This window comes from Aulonocara sp. 'chitande type north' Nkhata Bay, linkage group LG13, assembly GCF_057382095.1.
Source record: "Aulonocara sp. 'chitande type north' Nkhata Bay isolate Kocher_YH1m ecotype deep benthic linkage group LG13, A_spYH_male_GT1.1, whole genome shotgun sequence".
Classification (NCBI taxonomy): Eukaryota; Metazoa; Chordata; class Actinopteri; order Cichliformes; family Cichlidae; genus Aulonocara; species Aulonocara sp. 'chitande type north' Nkhata Bay.
Window position 1 is genome coordinate 28,818,440 of NC_141356.1, and position 22,101 is coordinate 28,840,540.

The following is a 22,101-nucleotide window of genomic DNA, read 5'->3' on the forward strand; positions in this document are numbered from 1 at the left end:
CATGACATAGCCCCTGTCATGTTTTACAGAAGAATATAGACTATAGATATGGAATATGGAGTACCAAAAGACCTTTTTGCTGCTGATTTTAAAATCAGTTGTTGTGTAATTTTTCATACCTCAGCCTTTTCTTCCTGTTTCCCTTGTTTAAGAATGGCTTTTTGACAGCTGTGCTTCCATGGTGATGATTTCTAATGAGGTTGGGCGAACAGTAGACGCATATTTCAGGTCCTGTATTCCATCTTTGCTGGATTTTTTGCTATTTCTTAAAGACATGACTTTGAGATACTGTTGCTGTAGATATACCAAGTTTTCAGCAACAAGCTCTTTAGGAATCACTTTGTTGGTGCAAAAATACTATTTTATGCCATTCATGGTAAATTCAAGTATTTTCGGATACTTCAGCTAAAGAAGTTTTAGCAGCAGCCAAGAAGTTATAAAGTAAAAAGTGCCTGAAGCAATTTAGAATTGTTTCTTGTGTAAACATGAGACTGGTTTGGGTGATTTTTTTATGCTTGAATGCTCCATAGGTCAGTATTAAGTGGCCTAACAAACAAGTGGTCAAGTACAAAGTCTGCGCTTAAAAACTGGTAATAAACCAGCCAGTGTCCAAAGGAAAAACTCGGAAAGACCTTCAAACATAAAAGTATAGTTTAAGAAGACTTAAAAAAATGCAGTTCAGAATATAAAGAAATGAAATGTGAGTTTGGCTTTTGCACAGATGTAAGCAAGTGAATTCATAAAAGAGTAGAAATAAAATGAAATGGTTTTAAATATCACACAAGAAACACACCAGTAAAAATGATAAAACACCAAAAATAAAAAATAATTTAAATAAACTAATAATTAGGATGAGAAGTGTCTGTATAAATATTATGTATTTATGTGTGCTTGTGAGTGTAATTAAAACTTTACCTTGTGGTTATTGCGGTTGTTGGTCGTAGACACCTCCCTTGAACACTCCTCCCTCTGCTTGATTCGTCAGAGCCGTTCAACAGGGATAACTCCCGGAGTTGTTCCTGCCTGATCTCGTCATTGTAATCCTGTGGAAACAAAATGCAGCACGTCTCGTAAGAAAACAAAACAGAGAAGGTCATTTGTCTTCTGACTGCAACAGATGCTTGCAACAGCAGCAAATGTCATCAAATTAAAATTATCTCGACACCCAAGGGGAGCTTGTGGCTTTGCTGAGCGGTGACTAGCCAGTGAAGAATCTTTTGGTTATGGTTTGACTCAAAACGCAGAGGAAAGATTAGTGGTGGAGAAAAAGGCAATAAATATTTCTCAAATGAGCCGCGGGTTTGTTGGGGAAAGAAGAAAAACTATTTTCCTGTTTAGGTTTCGAAGACTAGTGTTAACTTCCCAGATGGCCTTTAAAAAGAAAAGGTGTCTAACCAAAAAATTTAGGGCAAAATTTATCTTGATGTTGGATGAGGAGAACAGAAACGGGAAATTAAATCAGACAAATATTTTTCTCACTTTAATGCAATACAAAAATAGCCCTTGATTTGTCTGCACACAGACTGTAATTGACACTTTCAACAACTTTGCGTGGAATATCGCTATCTTGCGATTCTGAACCATTTTTCTCAGCCCGCTATCAACATGATATGGATCGCGACACAGCAGATAAGGGAGTGGACAAAACAGCCTTCATTATCTTGTCACTGGTGACAGATAAACAAGTGTGGTTTTTTTTTTTTTTTTTACGAAACACTTAAACCGAGTCCACGGGATTCAATACCATGGGCGAAATGTTTCTATAATGACACCAAGGCAGCAACAGATTTCTTTGGCTGTCACTGCTTATGACAGCACATTACGACCGCATGATCTGGTGTCACAGACTAAAAGGAGAGCCCCAAGAAAAATACGTCCTCTCGAACAAACATAAAAACCCAATATATGTTACTATGAGCAGCAATTTCAACTTTTACTCATGAAAGAGCCAATTTGTGGTGTCCATTGTATGTGCACATTTGTCACACTTCACATTCCAACAAATTTTAATATTAGACACTGATAACCCGAATAAAAACAAAATCTACGTTTTAAATCATGATTTTATTTATTAAGGGGGGAAACAGATGTTCAAATTTATGTGGCCCTGTGTAAAAAGGAAATTGCATCCCTTCCCTTCTCCTTGATAAAGAGAAGGGAAGGGATGCAATTTGTCTGACAAAGTGAAGTAGGCTTAAAGTCCTCAAAAAGCAACACATCATGTCATGATTTAAAAAACCCTTAAGAACAGGCTTAGAAACAAATGCATTGACATCTATCAGTCCGTAAAAGGTTACAATCCTTTTCTAAGGGTTTGGGACTCAAGTGAACAATGGTGAGAACAATTATCCACAGATGGAGAAAACAGTGGTGAACCTTCCTAGGATTGGTGGGTCTGCCAAAAATACTCCAAGAGCGCTTCAATGACTCATCCAGGAGGTCACAAAAGAGCAGGGAAAAGCATCTAAAGAGCTGCAGGCCTCTTTTCCTCAACAATAAGAAACTGACTGGGCATAAATGGCATCTATGGGAGAGTTCTAAGGAGAAAACCACTGCTGACCAAAAAGAACACAAAGGCTCACATTTGCCAAAAAACATCTTGATGTTCCCCAAGACTTTGGTGAAAATGTTCTGTGTACTGATGAGATAAAAGCTGAATTTCTTTGGGAGGTTTTAGACCCGTTACATCTGCTGCAAAACTAACAGAGTTTTTCATAAAAAACTCTGTGGTAGTGTGATGGTAGTGTCTGGGGCTGCTTTGCTGCTTGGTGATGGAACCATGAATTCTGCTCTCTACTCCTGAAGGAGAATGTCCGTCTACCAGTTTGTACCTGAAGCTCAAGCTCACTTGGGTTATGCAGCTGGACAATGAACCAAAAAATTTCAAAAACAAAACCAGAATTAAGTTTTTTTGAGTGGCCTAGACAAATTTCAGACTCAAATCACATTGAGATGCTCTGGTATGACCGTAAACAGGCTCCTAATGTTGGAAAGCCCTAAATGTGGCTGAATTAAAGCAATTTGGCAAAGAAGAGTGGGCCAAAATTCCTCCACAATAATGTGACTCATTGCCAGTTATCACATGCTTGATTACAGTTTTTGCTGCCAAGGGTGGCATCAGCAGTTATTATGTTTAGGGGACAATCAATGCAAGTTATCATTTACAACAATGTTAAATAAATATAAAAATGGTTTAAAAATGCAATTTTTTATTTCTATTTTCAAAGTCATCTGTTTTTTTTGTCATGGGCGGGTGGACAAAGGAGCCAGAGGCACAGGTTCAATACCCCTGACGTGGAGTTTAGTCCTTTCCTACCTACAGGCCAGGCTTATGGATCACATCACATTTAGTCATGAGGATATTACAAGACATCCTTTACCCACTCTGTGATTTGCATAGTTAGGACTGAATGTAATCAGATCTTCAACAAAAGCTTATTATTAGATTAAACTAATTCTGTGTGAACACAAAAAAATCTGAACTCATTAACTGTCTAAATGTGTGAAATGTAACCCTTTTTGCAGACTTGTTATCAGTCGTCAGTTTTAGCAGACAAATCTGCAATCACGCTCTTCTTTAATTTATTCATAATTTTCCTCAGGATCAAATTTTTCAGCCACATATTGTCGAAGGATTTGCAGCACACACTGTTCATTTTTCAAACCATAGAAAGAATATCTAAAAACAAGAGGTTAGTGTCTCTCTACTTAAATTGTCTTCTCCTTCTTTACATGTCTGACCTTCACTGTTTCTTAAGAAGTTAATGGAGCATGATTTTGAGGTGGAAAAAAAGAGAAATTTTTATCATTGTTATAGTGAGCAACCTTGATTCGGTGAATGTGAACACATTCGATACTGTTGCAGCAAAACTGAGCATTCATTAAACTGCAGCATGTCAGACATGTCTTCATTTACAGTAACAGGCTGTGTGTCATGCACAGGCCATATGATGAACAGATTATAAAGACTGAAAACACTGACACCAACATACCGTGAAAGAAGAAAATGAAACCATGGTGGTGGACATGTGACAGACTGTGCACGTTCTTATAATGAACAAATAAGGCCTACAGCATTCTGTTTAATTCAAGGAGACTGGCAGAGCTCTTAATAAGAAATCTGGCAGCTCATTCAAAGCTCAACAAACCTGCCAGAGCTTGTGAAAGTAGACTGTTGACAAAGGTGTTAACATGAGTATACAGAGATAAAGCCCAAGCTGAGGCTTCTCGAGCCAGATTGTTTGCACACTGTGATTAATTCTGACCATGCATGACCTTGTACACATGCAATGCCCTTCACAGAGCTTAAGTTAGACTTAAAGAGGTCAACACATGAAGTGCAGTGTTACCAATCATTGTGATGTTTGCGTCTGCCAGCTATTTGTCTCTGTGGCCAGAAAATAACAAGTCAAATTAATTTGGCATTCTTCAATCATCAGCTTTATTATAAGTGACGCTGTCATGTCAGATCACCTTTGACACCTGCGGCAGTATTGAACAAGGTAAATACATTTATCCAACAAAAACATCATATTAAAAGACATGAACAAACCAAAGAAAATGGATCAGTCTTAGCTTTTGAATAAATCGTGTGACATTTGTTGGATTACAGTGATTATATAAGATTGTTTTGTTTCCCAACATAATGCATTTAAGGGGTAGAGTCGTGCTATTAGTGCTATTATTGTGTTTGAAGAATCAAAAAGCTGTGTACTCAGAGACTCACTGGATTCGTAGAAATGTCTGGCAGTGTGAATGTATGTATTTGAATTTGAAGGTGTTAACAAAATCTATGTTTAAATGTGGGTGCTATGCATCAGGTAAACTATGCCAGTACCAGGCTGGACCCTCAGAACTGCCTTCATTCTTTGTGGTATAGATTCAAAACGGTGCTAGAAACGTTCCTCTGATGTTGGTTCATCTTGACGTGATAAAAACATGCAGATTTATCAGCTCCACATTCATGATGTGAATCTTCTGTTCCACCACATCCCAAACGTGCTTTGTTGAACTGAGATCTGGTGACTGTGGAAGCCATTTGAGTACAGTGAACTCCCTGAGATGTTTAAGAAACCAGTTTGAGATTATTTAAGCTTTGTGACATGGTGTGTTAACCTGCTGGAAGCAACTTGACTTAGTGTTAAGAAATATATTCTAAAACACTTCTTCAGTAAAGACTCAGAGAAGAGAAACACACAGAACTTCTTGCTAGCAAGGGCAGTCTCCAGAACTGAGACTCGCGCTGAGAAACTGCCCCGGTCTTTATTTATACTTCAGTGAGCGTTTGTTCCTTACATTGGAATGTGGAGGTGTACGTGTGTGTGTGTGTGACCCCATAAACGACTTCCCTTAACCTGCTGGTCTGGAAAATCCAACAGTTCATCTATATGTAAAGAAGGCACTTAGACTAAAACTGACATAGCTACGTTAATCCTACCGTAAAACAATAAGACAAGGTACGACCTCTCCCATGCTCCTAGGATGTGGGGGTGAACACCCTGGAATGTTACAGACCTCCTAGGATGAGACATTCTTTCAATATGCCACCAACTATATACTTCTACACACAAATGATTACATGCAGTATTCTACCATATGCAAACTTATATCATTAAAAGATTATACTGACTACTAAGTACAATTTTCCTATTAACACTTAGTTATACTAAGACTCAGAAGATGGGTGCACTGTGGTCATAAGGGCATGGACATAGTCAGGTATGGTGTGGCATTTGAATTATATTCAGGTGGTACTGAGGAGCCCAAAGTGCGCCAGTGAATTATCCCTCCCATATATCCTCGAGTATAATCTGAACTGTTGATACAGGGCAGGATGGATCATGTTGTTTGCACAAAATTCTGACCTCACCATCCAAATGGTGCAGCAGAAATTGAGACTCATTAAACCAGGCAATATTTTGACTGTCACCGGAATGGGGAAGAAAGGTGACATTCCGATGCTCAGTTTGAAAGTCGGCAGCTTGTCTTGCCAATGTTCACATGACTAAATGCTTTGACTTGTTCCCATGTTACTGGCTGGTTAGACACTTGCATTACCAAGCGGCTGAAAGGTGTATCTAACAAAGAGTGGGGAATAGACTGCCTCAGGAAAAGTGCTCAGACATATCTTGTCCTCTGTACTAGATAAAAGACTTCATATTTTTTGCACACCAGTTGTATATAATACAATGATAAGCTCTATTAAAGAATCAAATTCTAACTAATGCATCTTTTTTTTTTAAGTTCTTTCACATTACAAGTTCTTTCAAAGTTAGCTCAACACAAACAGCAATTAGCTGTGCACAGTCTGGCTCTATTATGGAGATAATAATGCAGAATATTTAACTCTGCATCCCTGACCAATTTTTTAGGTGGTCTCTAAGCTTCCTCACCCAGGACGTCTGGGCCAAATAATTAGGATAGTGCAGTATGAGTAAACCCAAGCACACCTGGGTCAGTTTTTACAGCAGTTTTAATTTTGTTTGACTTTATGGAAAAACAAATAAGCAGTGTATATCTCATTAAAGTATCTGTGTCACCGGCTATCTGCCAAAATGCTTCCATTGCAGTTTGGCCCAAGATGAAGGCCTCACAAGCGTCTGTCTTTACAGTAACGCACTGATTAGGCTTTTCTTTTCTTTTTAGATGCATAAATTGTGAGCTAACAGGACTGATTTCTGATTTGCAATTCTGCTTCATTGTAAGTCCTGGTAAGCTTTCTGTATCAGCTTCTGACAAAATTCAGATCTAGTTGTATGTGCTCTGTTTCTGATGGCCAACAAATGATCAACTGATGCTAATGTCTAATTAAAAGTGACCATAGCACGCATGTGGCATTGTGGTAGACAGCTACGCATCTCTGTGACTCTGCCTGCTGCATCATGTTGGTTTATGAAGCATAATCCAGCAAAATGCCAGCGGGAGTCAGTGGTAGGTTTCCACGGGGGAGCTCTGATTCAAATTGAGCATGTTTGTGGCAGGATGATCAACTTCTGTATGAGCTACACTCTACATTTCCTATTGAGCTGAAAAGAAACCTCTGTTTTGAACATATTAAAAGAGTAGCTGAATATAATTAGGCTCTTACAAAATAGTCAGTGTCAAGTATAAAACAGTATGGAACCTGACCCCTGCAATAAACTGCAGTTCCTCAAATGGCCACTTGAGGCCAGCTCCAACAGAGAGTCAATCAGAGCAGAAAGAAGAAGGGTGCGAAAAACAAGTTTGATCTTTCTTTACAGTAATTTGACATTCAGCATGGGTCCCTATGTAGTTAATTATACTAACAACCAATCCAAGAAACCTGTGATGCAAGTTTTGGTTAATGTGTCACCTGGTGCCACATCGTCATATTTTACTGCTAATAGATTTGATTATTTTATAGTTTTCATGTTTTTATTTTGGTATGATATTTGTATGTTTTCTGAAACTTTTTGGGGGGTTGTCTAACGTCCTTCCAGCATCTACCAAATGAATGCAATGAGGCACACTTGCCCTGTCAACCATGTTTAAAAATGGAGACAAGAGAGCGCCACAACAAAGCAAGGAAAAAAAGATGGGCAAAGGCACCCAGGGCTGGGAGGCCATGGAGTTGTTTTCTTGGGATGAATGCCTGGCACAGAGAAGGAGTGAGCTCTGGCAATAGCAGGAGACTCGGCAAAGAGAGACCAAAGAGACAAGTGAAGATGAGAAGGACCGAGTAAACTTCTGCTATACTGCTGGGAGTGTGCTCTTGAGAGACTGTTGTGGCTTTGGGGTTTTTCTTTTTTTTTCCCATTTTTCAGCTGCCAAGTTTCTTAGGAGATGGATATTTTAGGGCTTTTTTTAAAAAAAGGAAAAAAAATTAAAGGAACATTTTGAAAACACATCAGATCTCAATGGGAAAAAACATGCTGGGTGCTATAATGATATGGGGTGGGATGTGTTAGAAACAGAAGGATGCTGCATCATTTGATAGAAATATGATGTATTAACCTATAGAAGGAAATTTCATTGCAGCAACTCAAAATAATACTCAGTAGTTTGTGTGCCCCCCCCCCCCCCCCCCCCCCCCCCACGTGCTTGTATAGATGCCTGACAAAGCGTGGGCATGTTCCTGATGATGTGGTCCTTTGATCTTCTACCAGATCTGGACCACAGCATCACTGAGCTTCCAGATAGTCTGATGCACAACCTGGCAATGTTGGTTGGACGGAAACATAATGTTCCAGATTTGTACTATTGGATTCATGTTAGGCAGGCACAATCAATGGTATAATTCCTTCATTCTCCAGGAACTGCCTGGATACTCTGGCATTAGGAGGAACCCAGCAACTATAGCACCAGCATATGGTCTGACAATAGGTCCCTGACAACAGTCAGGGTGCCGTTGCCTAGCCTGTAGCGGTCTGTGGATCTCTCCATGGATGTGCCTCCCCAGACCACTCACTGATCCACAAAAAACTGGGCATGCTGAACAATGACAACATAAAGTTTTCCATTGCTTCTCCAGGCCCTTTCATGACTCTCACATGTGCACAAGGTGAATCTGATCTCATCTGTGAAAAGCACAGGGCACCAGTGGTGGACCTGCCAATTCTGGTATTTTATGGCAAAGGCCAATCTGCTCCCATAGTATTGAGCAGTGAGCACAGAGCTCATTAGACGACGTCTGGGCCTCTGGCCTCCCTCATGAAAGTTGCTTGTGTTTGTTTGGTTAGAGGCATTCATACCAGTGGCCTGCTAGAGTTCATTTTGTAGTGCTCTGGCACTGTGCATCCTGTTCTACTATAGTTGTGTCTTTAAAGACAGCATTGCTAAGCTTGGTTTCTTTACTTGGTTTCGGCTACTAGACACTGCTCAGCTCACTCTGGGTCCACAAAGGCTTCATCCAACTTTTCTTTCACATATGCATGAGTACACCGCAAATACACCTGTAACCATATGTTGCTTTTCACGATTTATCAGAGCACGTCTCTGACAACATGTTTTACAATGCAGCTCCTAATGCATTATGCAGCAATTAAAAAAAAAATAGCAGGACATGTATATGCCACTCCTCACCTGAGGCGTGAAACATCTGTCACTACTACTACTGACAGATGCCTGCTGTGTTGCATTATGTGCAGTTTATTTGCAAAATCCTAATAATATGCCCGAGGCAGCGGACATGTGCTCTGAAATTGGTACTAAAGTTTTTTTAATGTGATTTTATTGTCATGTGGAGAAGGTGTAAGCTGAATTTTGATGTTGCCTACCTTACTGCGTTGTGTTTTTTTCAAATTTCAGTAAATACGGGGTTTATTTTTCTAACTCAGCGTGAAATTAGTGTTGGAAATGTCTGATTAACTAGCAACATTTAACAGTTTTCTTAATCTTGCATTCATTTTGGATTAAAGGAGCATTTTTGTTAACATCCACCTGCCCAAAATGTACTTCCACGGTAATCATTTTCGGATTACTGCAATTAAAAGCTAATTGCTTCTTTCCCAGGTCATTTTGCAGACAAATCTTTACAAAAGATCTAAAATAACTAACCTAAAATCTCTGAATGAGTGGATATATTAAAAAACAACTAGTCCTATATCACGGCTGGTCCTGTGTACACACTGATTAGCATCAAATAATGCAGTTTACTAAAAAAAAGTAAGAGGGGTCCTTTTTTAGAAGAGATTACTGAGTTTCTCACAGGTGCAAAAATAGGAAACTAAGGGGGAAAAGGCTTAGAAAAGCAGGTTTAAACATAAGCTGCTAAAGGTTCAACTAATTGCTTTGCATGCAACACTTTACAGCACGGGTAAGTTCTCGTGGTTGTTTTGCACCACTTGGTAATGAGTCACATGTTCACAAGTTTGTGTTAGGAGCAGCAAGAATGCACCAAGGAACTGAAAGTGGTAAAATTGTTCCCATCAGTTTTCCCTTTCACCAGCCAACAAACACATAAATAGATTCTCTTGGCTTTTAGCTTAACTTCTGATGGAGTGTTTAACCACTGTTTTCGAGCATTCTCCCTAAAAGCGTGCACACAGAAACATCAGGAGCGGATCTATAATCAGGTACTTCCCTACTGTTTTTTGGCAGACTTTGTGAAGTCATTAGTAGCTGCTTTTGTTCAGTGCGGTATCATCATCCTCCTGGCCCACCGAGACAAAATTCTTGCATGAATATTGGTTCAGTATAGCAAGAAGCATGAACTTCATAAAGCAGACTCATGCAGCACAGCTCCTCTATTAGACTTGTCACATTTGCAAAGCTTGATTAATATTTACAGCTTAAACTCAGCGAGAGTACACAACATGCACATTAATTATTGCTAAGTTCTCCAGGCTAGGTTGCTGGAGTCTTGGAAGTTGTTCCATACTGCACTTTAATTGCTGAATACATTATTTTTCATTTGTAACTAAGGGCATGTAGTGTCGAACGGTAGTTGTAATGCAGAGAAAAGCTTCACGCTCGTATCTTCCTCTTATTTAAACAAACCCCCGATACTGTAAACTCAGTACTGCTGCATGCTAATAAGGGTGATGAAGAAATGGTCAAGTCAGCAGTAAATGCGCTTGTTTGTACTGTACAGGACGGTGTAGGAATAAAAATTACAAAGAAAAATCGTGTAAAGTATTAAACTTACTGGTACTAGGAATTTCTTTATCTCCTCCAAGGCGTGACTCATGCGGGAATAGGCCTCTCCAGGTGGAGCAAAGACCTCAATTAAAACGTGCAGATCGTTACTCAGATGGGCGTATTTGGCCTCCCCGCTTTTCCTTAATTCTTCTTCCTGTAAAAAATAGAAGAGGAAGGGAAGTTTTTTGTGTGTTTTTTTTAGAAATTCACCAAATTAATATCTTTAATATAAATGTTTAATTTGAATAAATCAAGGCGCCATTTATCCTCCCTACAGATGCTGCACATCTGTAAACTGCTTTGGAACGCCACCTCCACCCCAGCTCCTCCTTTTCATGCTTTTTATGTCTTATCTATTGTCACTGATCAGTTCTGTGCCGGGGGCTTCCCATCATTCTCCCTGCCTCAAGCTCCTCGTGTATGCAGATGGAAAAGGGCGGGGAGGTGTGCTCTCCCCGCATTATGCTTTCCACGTCTGCACATGCCAGGCGCGAAGGGGGTCCCTGAACAGAGTCATGCCGCCAGATATCATTTACTTCATGTTGAAGAATGGTCTTTTTATTGTAGTGGTCTTGACTGAAAGAGCACAATACAAGCTTCGGGTTAACACATAGTAATTGCACTACTGCATAAATTGCTGGATTATCAAAGAGCTGTTTGATTAATTATTAATTTTGATATCAGTTTTTTGTTATGTGTTTATTGCAGATTTCAGGGTGGTTGAGGAGCAGGTGTACTAAGCAGGCAGACAGAGTGAGGTCTCCTGGTGGACAGGTGAGGCATTAACCTTTCAATAAATATTCTGAGATGGAAGAGAAAGGTAATGGATTGCCAGAGGAAAATATCCATCAAAATTAAGTTAAATGGGAAAATGAACAAATGCTTGCTGAAGCTATCACACTGATTTCCATTCTTGCTAGAATTCCAGCTGGATGCTTTTCTAGTAGTCATTTCCCCTATCATTGTTAATATTTGGTAAAAGCTGTGGGATATGGAAGTGAGTTTTTGTCAGCTTATGGAGAAAGTCATGCCAGGGAAATAATAACAACCACTGCTTTAAAGCAACGCAGCACTGCACATTTACCAAAGATGCAGGGCAAAAAGAAAGAATTTCAGGAGAGAAAGTTCAGTTTGGATAGGGCACACTGCGCTGATCTCAATCTTACATTGTGCACCGAAGTAAACATGTTTTCAATACAGACTCCCACACAAAACTCCTCCAGACTCTGTTCACAGGAGCACCTTTAATTCTTCACCCGGGCCCTGCAGAGACCTGCCTTAGGCTTCACACTGACATTAACAGCTTAAAAGATCTGCAGTATAGCTCGGGGCAAATGGTAACTGTGTTTTAAAAGGAGCGTTAAATCAATTCCACATTTAACAAATAATCAGAAGTGATGTGAGGCCTTTTTTCTACTTGTACTAGTTACAAACGCAGCGGCTGCATTCTGAACAATGTACAGAATATTCAGTCATGTCAGAATAAAGACTGACTAAGGATTTTTTTTTAAACCTGTTTTCATTCATCCTTCGCTGCAACAGTTGGGTATTGAGTGCTTTTCTCAAGGACACCTTGATGGTGGCTGTTAAGAGAAGTGAGAGTGCCACTCATGCACTTTACTTTATCAGCCAATCTGGGGCTTCAAACTTTTGTCCTTGCATCACAGGGCCGATGCCTTCCCTCTGGGAGAAGCCGGCTTTAATTAAAAATTTCTCCCAAGATGTCATCATTTTTCACTTTCTCTGTCAGCGAGCCTAGGTTATTGTGTATCTGATCAAAACATGCATGTGGGCAGACCAATCTGTCTGCAAGCTGGTACAGTAATTTGTCCCTGAAACGCTAGATAGCGTGACTGCCTGCTTAATTGAAGCTATTGTGTGGTTCACTGCTGTAAGGATTATATGTTGTGTATATAAACAATATTCTGTCCTGCCTGCGGTGTTAACCTTGACTACCAGGAAATAGTCTGGAACCAGAGAGGTGAAATAAGGACTTTTCAACTCTATGATTAAGCACCACATAAACACATGGTTTAATATTAGCTTGTGAGGTGCTCTTGTGAAAATGTTCCCAGCCTACCCTCCTTACCCTACTGCTGGGCTGATGCTTCTAAATGTGGAACTGGATAAGGTGGCAGAAATGTGTGTAGGCAATGTGCTTTTGAATGTAATAGGGCTTTGGCGGCGTCTGCTCGACACTGCCTTGTGGCCAGATGCCTTGAAAGGCTGCCAGCCTTTCACTCAGGACCTCTGGGAGCCAGTCTCATCACAGAATGCCTCAGACTTGCCTAGACCGTACACAAAATCAATACCCCTCAGATAACACCAAGCAAAATCAGATCATTATGTAGCCATTGTTGGTAAGAGTCAACTGTTAAGAGTCTATTATTGTCCTGTGTGCTGGGTGAATACAGCCGGGGACTTTATAAGGACAAGGACTAGAAAAACAACACGTGTCTTCCTCAAGATGAATTTCCATGTCAGCGACATAGCAGGGGACATAGTGAACATTAAAATTGCCGCTTGCTCAGTATAACAATCTCAGCAAAGCATGCAGGTAAATGAACTGTTATGTTGCTGACAGTTTGACTGTTATTAACATTTTAGTGCCTCTTTACTTAATTTAGCACACCAAAGACAAGTTAATGTAGCACATGAGCAAACTCAATGGACTTAGTGGCAGTAAGCCAAAATTGTAAATGAACTCCTGCACCAGCCAAGGTACATCCAAGAATTAGATGGTGCAAAAAAAATATCCTCATCTCAGTGCCTTCAAAAGGAAGACTTTCCATCTCACCATTAGGTCCATAAAAGGTCACTTTTATTGTATTAATTTCTATTTACAATACAAAGTTTAAACACTTATTACTTAGTCTCAGTTATTCAGTTATATAAATTTTCTGTAACTGATATTTGGTATTATCACACAGAAAATGACTGATTTCATCTATTCTGCAGATAATCTCAATCTATTTGGTCCATTTTTAAAAAAAAATGTGTTTGCATGTATAGCATTAATATTGATCTTGGTAAAATAAATATTAATAACTGCATGTGTCTTGTATTAATAATGCTGTTTCCAGACATGTACTGCAGAGCTGAACATATCTAGACATTACCTGACTCGAGGTGCATGTGAGAATCATAACGTCTAATGCAGCCAGACTGGACGTTAGCCTCTCAGCTCTCTAATAAAAACACTGTGTGATGTTAGACTGTGCTGATGTGCGAATAGAGCAGCTAACTGTCTGGTGCATTCATCTCCAGCAGGTGACCATCACGTGTGCACGCTCTATCCTGACAGCTTGTCTAAATCACACTACTGAGTTTTTTTAAAATGGTAGGACTCTGTGTGAAACAGGCTATTTTCTGCTGCGTGTTATCTTAAAAGAAAGTGTGAAAAAAAAAATCCAACTTGTTCATGTCTAAAAACAGAAGCTTCTTTAGTTTGGGCATACATGGCTAAGTACATATCAAGATCATCCTAAAACTCCTATACTGAAAATCTAAGGGTCACAGCATAACTTCAGCTGGACATGCTTAAATTATTTTAAGCATCAGTCTGTGTGTATGTAGATGCAAGTATATGATCTAAAGGCTGCGTAATACACGTATTCATAACCTTAATCAGAACAGTTATTAAATGGACTGTATATAATTTACACAGATGAACATTAGAACAGATTTGTTTGAGGGGTTTAAGTCTCTCTGGTCCTGCGATTACGTTATTGATGATAACATAATTACATAATCATATGTAATTAATTAAACATAATTACATTTACTGTTCCAGTGGCATTTATTGGAAGTTCATGTTTTTATCTTTCTGTTAAATATCAACAGAATCCAAATCACTTTTATTGTGTACACACAAAAGAAATTGATCTCCCGTTTCTTTGCTGCACTCAATGGACTTAACACAATAGACAAACAGACAATAACAATACGTGTTCTTCTTTGAGGACTTGACAGTATGTATGTAGTATATAGAATATACAACATACAGTATATACAGCGTGCTTTTGTAGCAGGTATGGTGGCTGTTTAGTACAGACACCATGTGAGCGATTTAAGTGTTGATCAGAGTGACAGCCTGTGGAAAGAAACTGTACAGACGTCTGGTTGTTTTGGTGCTCAGTGCTCTGCAGCACCAATCAGAGGGGAAGAGTTGGAGGTGGCCGTGTTCAGGGTGTGCTCATTTCCTGATTCTGGATTTTTTTTTATAAGCCCTGAATGGAGGGCAAGGTGACACTGGTGATTTTTTTCTGCAGTCCTGACTGTCCGTTGTAGTGTGTTCTTGTCCTGCTTTGTGGGTGATCCAAACTAAACAGTGATGTATGTGCTGAAAACCCCTGCTGCTAAGTGCTCCTCCATGTTCACAGGTTGTTCTCTAACTATGCCTGTCTGCTATATGTTCCTGAGGAAGTGCTCTCCAAAGACACTTAAGAACTTGTTTTTGCACATAACTGCGAGCTGCAAACAAAGCTATGGGAATGCTGACAGTGAAAGGAAACAGCAGTGTTGGACAGCCAAACTTTATGCAGCATGCTATAAGCTACACGAGTTCAATAAACGTGAAGAAAGCTGTAAATTCGAATAACAAATGTCTTGTAAAAAAAGAGGGAAAAAAGTGTAAAAAATGAAATCAGTTAAAGCCTCTGTAAAGTTGCTCCAACAGCCTTTGCACTGTTTTGCCCTCAATATGTACTCGATGTATTGAAATGCAGCTCTAGTTTCACCAAAGAGGCGATAAGGCTGAAAGTCTTTTGTCATGTCTGAATGTCTGAATCAGAGGCTACAGTAATAATAGCAATGTAACTCTAGAGCAGCACAGTGCGACCTGTTATGAGCGTGAATACCAGATCCAGCAGGCTGTCTGTGTACACGCTCGGATAAGTTTGGCTCCAGGGGACCACATGTCAGCAGAATAAATGACTTTGGCAAAGAGATTCATTACTTTGCCTTCATAATTGACGATTACAGAATATGCTATTAAACAACACAGAAAAACATTCCCATTTTTCGCCTACATATGTTTGTCAAGTGAAAGCTATTAATTTTATTCTGGGTGTTATTCATCTCAGTTACTGCTCAGATGGTGTTGGTTAATAATTCCACTGTGCTTTTGGTAGGATTTCAAGAGCTTTGTCTTTGTAAATATTTCTCTTTGATCAGCCAAACAGCTATATCTCAGCACCAATCGATAGACGCCTTACCTTGTCTTTATCTCTCATGGACCCTTTGCCAAGGATGGACATCTTCACTCCTGTCTCCTCTTGTAATCGTTTCATAGAATTTCCCCGTGGTCCCAGCAGCTTCCCTACAAAATTAAACTATGCAAGAGGAGAATAATGGCAATGAGAGACCTTATCAGAGTGTCCTGCATACCTAAGAAGAGAATTAATAGTTAAAAAGCTGATTTATATTTCCATATAACTGTTTTCTAAGCATCCTCTCTTTTTACGTGCTGCATGTAAAAGGGATTTGATCTTTTCAGAGAAAAGGTTAACCATGAAAGATCACCGCTGGCCATTAGTTATCTATTATCGATATAACCTCACATTCCACTGATCATTTATCATGTGAGAAAAAGCTGAAATGTAGCCTGTAATAAATCAATATAATGGTGCTCTGTGTGTAGCACATTAAAGGTAAATGCAACTCTCATCTTCATTCCAGCATATGTGTCTGTCCTGTGCTTGCTCCATGCCCTCGATAGTCATGCGTCTTAGTGGCGTTTAGGGTCATCGAAGTCATGCTAAGAGAAAGGAAACGAATGGGAACATGGACTCAAACCAATAATCTTCCTGAGACTGTTCCAGAGGTCAGTGCTGAGATAAAGTCAGAAATAATGACTTTCTTCCCAGTGGGAAATTAAGTAATACTATCCTGATGACAAACTATTAGATTAAAGCCTTGGGGCTATCATTTCCCTCTTACTGTGCACCAGCTAGTGTTCATACTGAGAAAAGTAACTCTGGGTAGCCACAACACTGCTGAGATTACCAGTTATTAAAAGGTAAAACTCATAACGCGACTGCAGTGAGTCTGGCAGTTTTTGAAAACATGGGTGGGGATGACTATTAACACTACTTAACACACAATTTTTAATTGTTAAAAAACCCAGCTTCGACTTTCAAATGTTTCCTGTTAGGTGAGATTAAAAGTAGACCACCTCCGGAGTTGAACAGGTGGTCAGCCGCCTACTGCAACACACTCTGTCCAGCCCTAAAATGACATTAACCTTTTCACAAAGCAGGTTCTCCTACCGTGAGAAGAGCTCATAACCTTACTGCCAGCTGTGTGCGGCTGCTGCAACGCAACTCCAATAACTGCTCGCTCAGCTTATTCAACCTAAAGTGTCCCGTCAATTTATGAAACAGACACTAATTTTCCATCTATCTTGTGCCGGGCTGACTTATTTTAATGAACATCATTAACACCACAAGTGAATGCCACAACCAGGATTTTGAGGCGCCAGGGGATGTGTATATGAAGAAAAAAAAAATCTGCTGTCCTTGCCTGTCCTCTGATCTGAATGATTAAGGCGCCTTTGTGGATGCCTTTCTTCAGCTGCTTTGACAGGACTATCCTATAGCTGGCAGGGAGCTGGAGAGCAGATGGTCGTTGTGGCTACATCGGGAAGCCGCTCGCTGGGTGGTAGGAGAAGAGTGGCCTGTTTTCATTAAGCTAATGAATGTCTGGAGCCATTCTGCTGCTCCATGGTGAGCAATTTGAGCTTCGGAAAGGGGTATGGTTCAGTGTTAAATGAGGTTTGAAATGATTCTATATACCCCCTATAGTCTTAACACTGATAAGTGTGCAGATATTAGAAGGAAGGGTGTTGTGCATGCAACAATTAAGCGCAAAGACATTTCAAACATTGAACAAATACTCGATGATAAAATGGCTGGAATGAAACCCTTGTTTGTACTGTATGCTGTATTGCACACTCTGGGTCTTCTTTTTCTTTTCTTCTGAAAACCAAATTTTAATGTTTTGGTCTCCATACTGATTCTAAAATACGAAGCTCTGCGCTGTGTAACCTTACAAGTTCACAGGGTATAACGAAAAAGGTGAAGATTGAGTTGGACACAGCTTACAAATGTAGCTGAATAAAGCACTTTTCAAGAGCACCTCAGTGTGTCTGTTTCGTGGTTGTGCTTCCTTCAGTGGCCTGCATCTGCAAACAAACAGTCTGAAGACACGTGTGTAGCATTGTTTTTTAACTGGTTTGCCTTTTGAGAATGGCATCTCAGTATTTGCAGCATGTTTCATTGTGTTGCAAATGCGCTGTCAAACTGATGAATGTACGTCTCAGCCGTCTTGTGTTTTGCCTATTTGCATACATTTTTCTAAAGGAGAACTCCATCAAGAATTAATCCAACAGAGGTGTGTGAGCAAACAACAAAGTTCTGTGTGGCTCCACAAGGTGCTACAGTTAATAAGGCACCTCACTAGAGGTCCCCGCGGTTTTTTAGGCTGTCCATCAATGCTACACGGGTGCGATGCTACATTGGTGGGTAAGTCTTAAGCTGCGCTCTCAAAGCTAGGACACCCTGCAGGCACAGGTAATCCCCACAGTAATATATGTAATACACATCAGTTCTTCCTTTCCCAGTTTTACAAACAAGATCATCCCAGCTTCAGCTTCTGTACCGTATGTTCCTAAACTCCAACTTTTATTTTAAAGATGTCAGTAAACACAAATGTTTCTGTGTTAAATGATTTAAAAAATGTTGACACAACAAGAAATGCCTGTGAGTTTTCATTTAAAAAAAAGGGGTTATTTTCTGTTCACACTTTTTGGTTGTTGTGTTTGCATTCACACCAAATGTGAAAGCTGCCTTCATCAGTGACTGAGACCTGACATTGGATTCTTCGTCACCTTTGCAGACTTGTAAATCAAAGGATGAAAATGTGTGAACCAAGAGTGATCCCAAACATGGAAAACTTGGAAGCAACGGGGAATTATATGCACTGTATTAGTTTAATCCTGGTGAGCTGCACAACTTAATGTCTCCAGCTTGACAACTACCAAATCCTGTAGAAAAGGTTTTGTAATTTTAAAGCATCACATTTAAATGAATGAATGAGTGAATGAATGAATTAGAAGGTCTGATTATATGGGGAATACCACATATGTACATTATTCATAACAATACTGCCACTGTTGTCTATAAGGGGCTGGACTGATTTGGTGAAATCACTCCTGCTGGCTTTTGCCTTTTATGTTTTTTTTATGACGTCCTATGTTTCCTACAATGCTGAGATCTTTGTACACTTAAAACAGACCCATTTGTGAGTGCAGACCAAAGGTCTTTTTTCCATACATTCAAAAAATAATGACACTTTGAAAATACATTACAAGTTCATTTTTATGCTCCTAAATTTAAAGTAATAAATGTGATTATATGAGAAAAGCTAAATAAAAGGCAAACATCAAAGGAGGCACTCAGCGCCCTCCTGATGTTTCCCCTCATATTTATTTATTAATTTTATATATTTTTAAGTGCTAAAGCAGCTTGTTTCCATTCTTCAGTATAAGGTCAGTTCCAAGGGAAGAATACTGACATTTTGCACCTTGTCGAACCACTGTGGCATTGCATATCTAATAACAAAACAACTTTTTAGCTTTCAGGTTGGAAAATTTGTTGCCCTTTTATGCAGTGCACTGGGGCCAGTCAAGATCAGCAGATGTCCTGAGGGCACTCACTGCCAGGTTAGTGAGCTGTGGTACTGGAGAAGTCCAGGTCCTCTCTGATAGGAGGATTAAAGCTTTAGGTAGAGGTTTATGCTTTAATGACAGCTTGGGATGACTGGGCTGCGAGCGTGTCAGATGAGTGTGTCCTATCAGCCCCACGGACATTAAAGGAAGCAGATGAGTGGTTGTTTGGGGAGCAGTGTGGCAAGGGGAGGACACCTGGTGAGCTTTTCAGAAGGGCAACACAGTCAAAAGCCAGACGTGTTGAACAGAGGTTGTCTGTAAATGTTAATGCTAATCAGTCATTTCTGTCGTGTATCTACAACTTTTGTCTAAAAAATGAATAAAAAAAGAAAAAACATAGATACAGACCGTCTTTAGGTGACATGAGACATGTGATACAAGTCATACTTCAAGCTGGATTTTCTAAATATTTACAGTGAAATACTTGGAATAGTTCATCACAATAGAAATGCAATATTTTCCATTCATATATATAAATTCTGGAATGTGAAATAAACAACATGCTGCGATCTAAAAGACAGCTGAGAAACAAAGTCATTGACATCTAACTGTGTGGAAAGGGTTACAAAGTCATTTCTAAAGCTTTGAGGACTCCAGAGAACCACAGTGAGAGCCATTATCCACAAATGGAAAACAACTGGAACAGTGGTAAAGCTTCCCAGGAGTTGCCGGCCTACCAAAATTAATCCAAGAGTGCACTGACGACAGTCAAACATGGTGGTGGTAGCATGATGGTGTGGGGCTGGACGACTTGCTGTTATTGATGGAACCATGAATTCTGCTCTCTACCTCAAAATCCTGAAGGACAACTTCCAGCTATCAGTTTGTGCCCTGCACAATGATACAAAACATACCAGCAAGTCTATTCTGAATGGCTAAAAATTGAATTATGACTGAATTATGACAATACTCCAAAGAAAAGTGGTCCAAAACGCCTCCACAGCAATATGAGACTTAAGTCACTGTAAAAGCTTGGTTACAGTTCTTGTTGGTAAAATGAGTTATTATTTTAATGAGGGAAATTACTTATTCACATAGGGTCACAAAGATTTGGATAGGTTTTTCCCTTAGTAAAAGATAAGCTAATTTAGAGGCTTTATTTTAAATTTACTCGGGTTAATTTTGTTTAATAATAACATATCTGTGATGAACTGAAACATTTAAGTGTGACAAATATGCAAAAAACCTAAGGAAGAGGGAAAGAACAAAGACTAACAAGTTCACACAAACCCAGCTCCCTTCTCGCAAGTCTATAACAGCTCCATGGCTTTTAAATAAGAAATACAAGTTGTTCTCTGAAGCTTAGTTTAGAATAAAGTGTGGAGGTTTCTTAAAATGAGAATAACATCCAGTTCATTTAAAATTCACAGTTTATTGAAGTGAAAACAAGAGAAAGACAAGTTTTTACTACTAATTAAATGTTAACTATTTAACATTACAAAGCTTTTCTGGTCTTTTGCAGCTGAAATAAAAATTACCTTATAAATGATCTGTTACTAAAACTGTAGTTTTGTAGTATCATCAGTTAAACTGAAATAATTTGCAAACCACTGCATTCTGTTTTTATTCATATTTTACACAGTGTCACAACTTATTTGGAAATAAATGGGGTTGCATTTCCCTCTTCTTTAGTTTTGTTTGCATATTTGTCACACTTGAATGTTTCAGTTCATCACAGACATTTTACTTATTCAGCGTACTGAGAGCTTTACAAACCACACTCAAGATGAAACAAAACGAGAGCGCATGGTGAACACTTTCACTGTGTTTCACTGCACATTAACACAAATCTTCATACAAGGTTTGTGTTAATGACATTAATGCAACGTATTATGGCAGTTAGTGAATCCAGGCCAACAACTAACTAATGGGATAATTAATCAGTAATAGCTTCTTGGACTAAAAACACTATTTGGTTGCATCCAGCAGACTTTAATTAGCATTAGCGACAACTTGCAGCCATGCTTGTGTCTATCAAATGAAACCAAAAGCAGTATTCACTGTCAGTTTTGCTTTAGTTTGGTATCGAATAACTTAGGCTCTTTAGCTGCTAATTGCCTGGCTGTGCTCACCAGCTGCATTCTAACTTTATCTGATGAGTGCTAACAGGCATCTAGCAAAGAATGGGTTTATCTGTGTTTTGTCACTAAAATATCCGCCTGGTGAAATAAACAGGAAAGATGAGAGCGTGAATCAGCAAAGTAAAACTGGGCTTTGAAAGCAAAAATGAGCTGACAGATACTAAAATGCTCTGTAGTGATGAAGGGGGGAAACAGTGTGAAGTTCTCTGTGAGCTCATTGATATGATTTGTTCTATTCTATTGATTAGACCATTGATTGAAAAGGCAACAGAGTTGTTTTCCAAACATTTATTAATTTTTATTGTTCGATTTGGAGCCAGAAGTGATATTGCAAGGGATGGATCTGAGGAATGGCACACACAGCCCAAAGCACACCTATTTTTAATACCTACTTTACTTTAAATGTGGCTATACTTTACAAATTAATGTCATCCTAAATAATTTCAAGCGACTGGTGACTGAGTATTATTAGAAAATTGTTTACCGAGGTCTCAAGTCAAGCGAGGATGAGGGCCATTTTTTCACAGACATCGATAGAAACTGGCTTCTTTTTGAAGCCCCCTGAATTTCCCCTGCTGGCTTTAAAGCTAATATTGAAGGCTGCATCTATCTTTTATACAGGCTGTGCCTTCTTGCAGATATCTATCCATTACAATTTGCATGAGATTCCAATAGTGCATTTCATTTTGAGAT

General features: G+C 39.3%; 1 protein-coding gene across 3 annotated transcripts in view; it reads right to left on the bottom strand.

The window, feature by feature from the left end:
• Window positions 1-22,101, bottom strand: part of khdrbs2 (KH domain containing, RNA binding, signal transduction associated 2) — a 79,505-nt gene that overhangs the window by 37,980 nt on the left and 19,424 nt on the right. For all 3 annotated transcript variants that reach the window (XM_086259750.1, XM_086259747.1, XM_086259748.1), the window contains exons 3-5: window positions 15,816-15,932; window positions 10,607-10,753; window positions 916-1,043 (exon numbers count right to left, since the gene is read on the bottom strand). In XM_086259750.1, coding sequence (XP_086115876.1) covers window positions 916-1,043; window positions 10,607-10,753; window positions 15,816-15,932 — 392 coding nt within the window. The remainder of the gene's footprint in view (window positions 1-915; window positions 1,044-10,606; window positions 10,754-15,815; window positions 15,933-22,101) is intronic.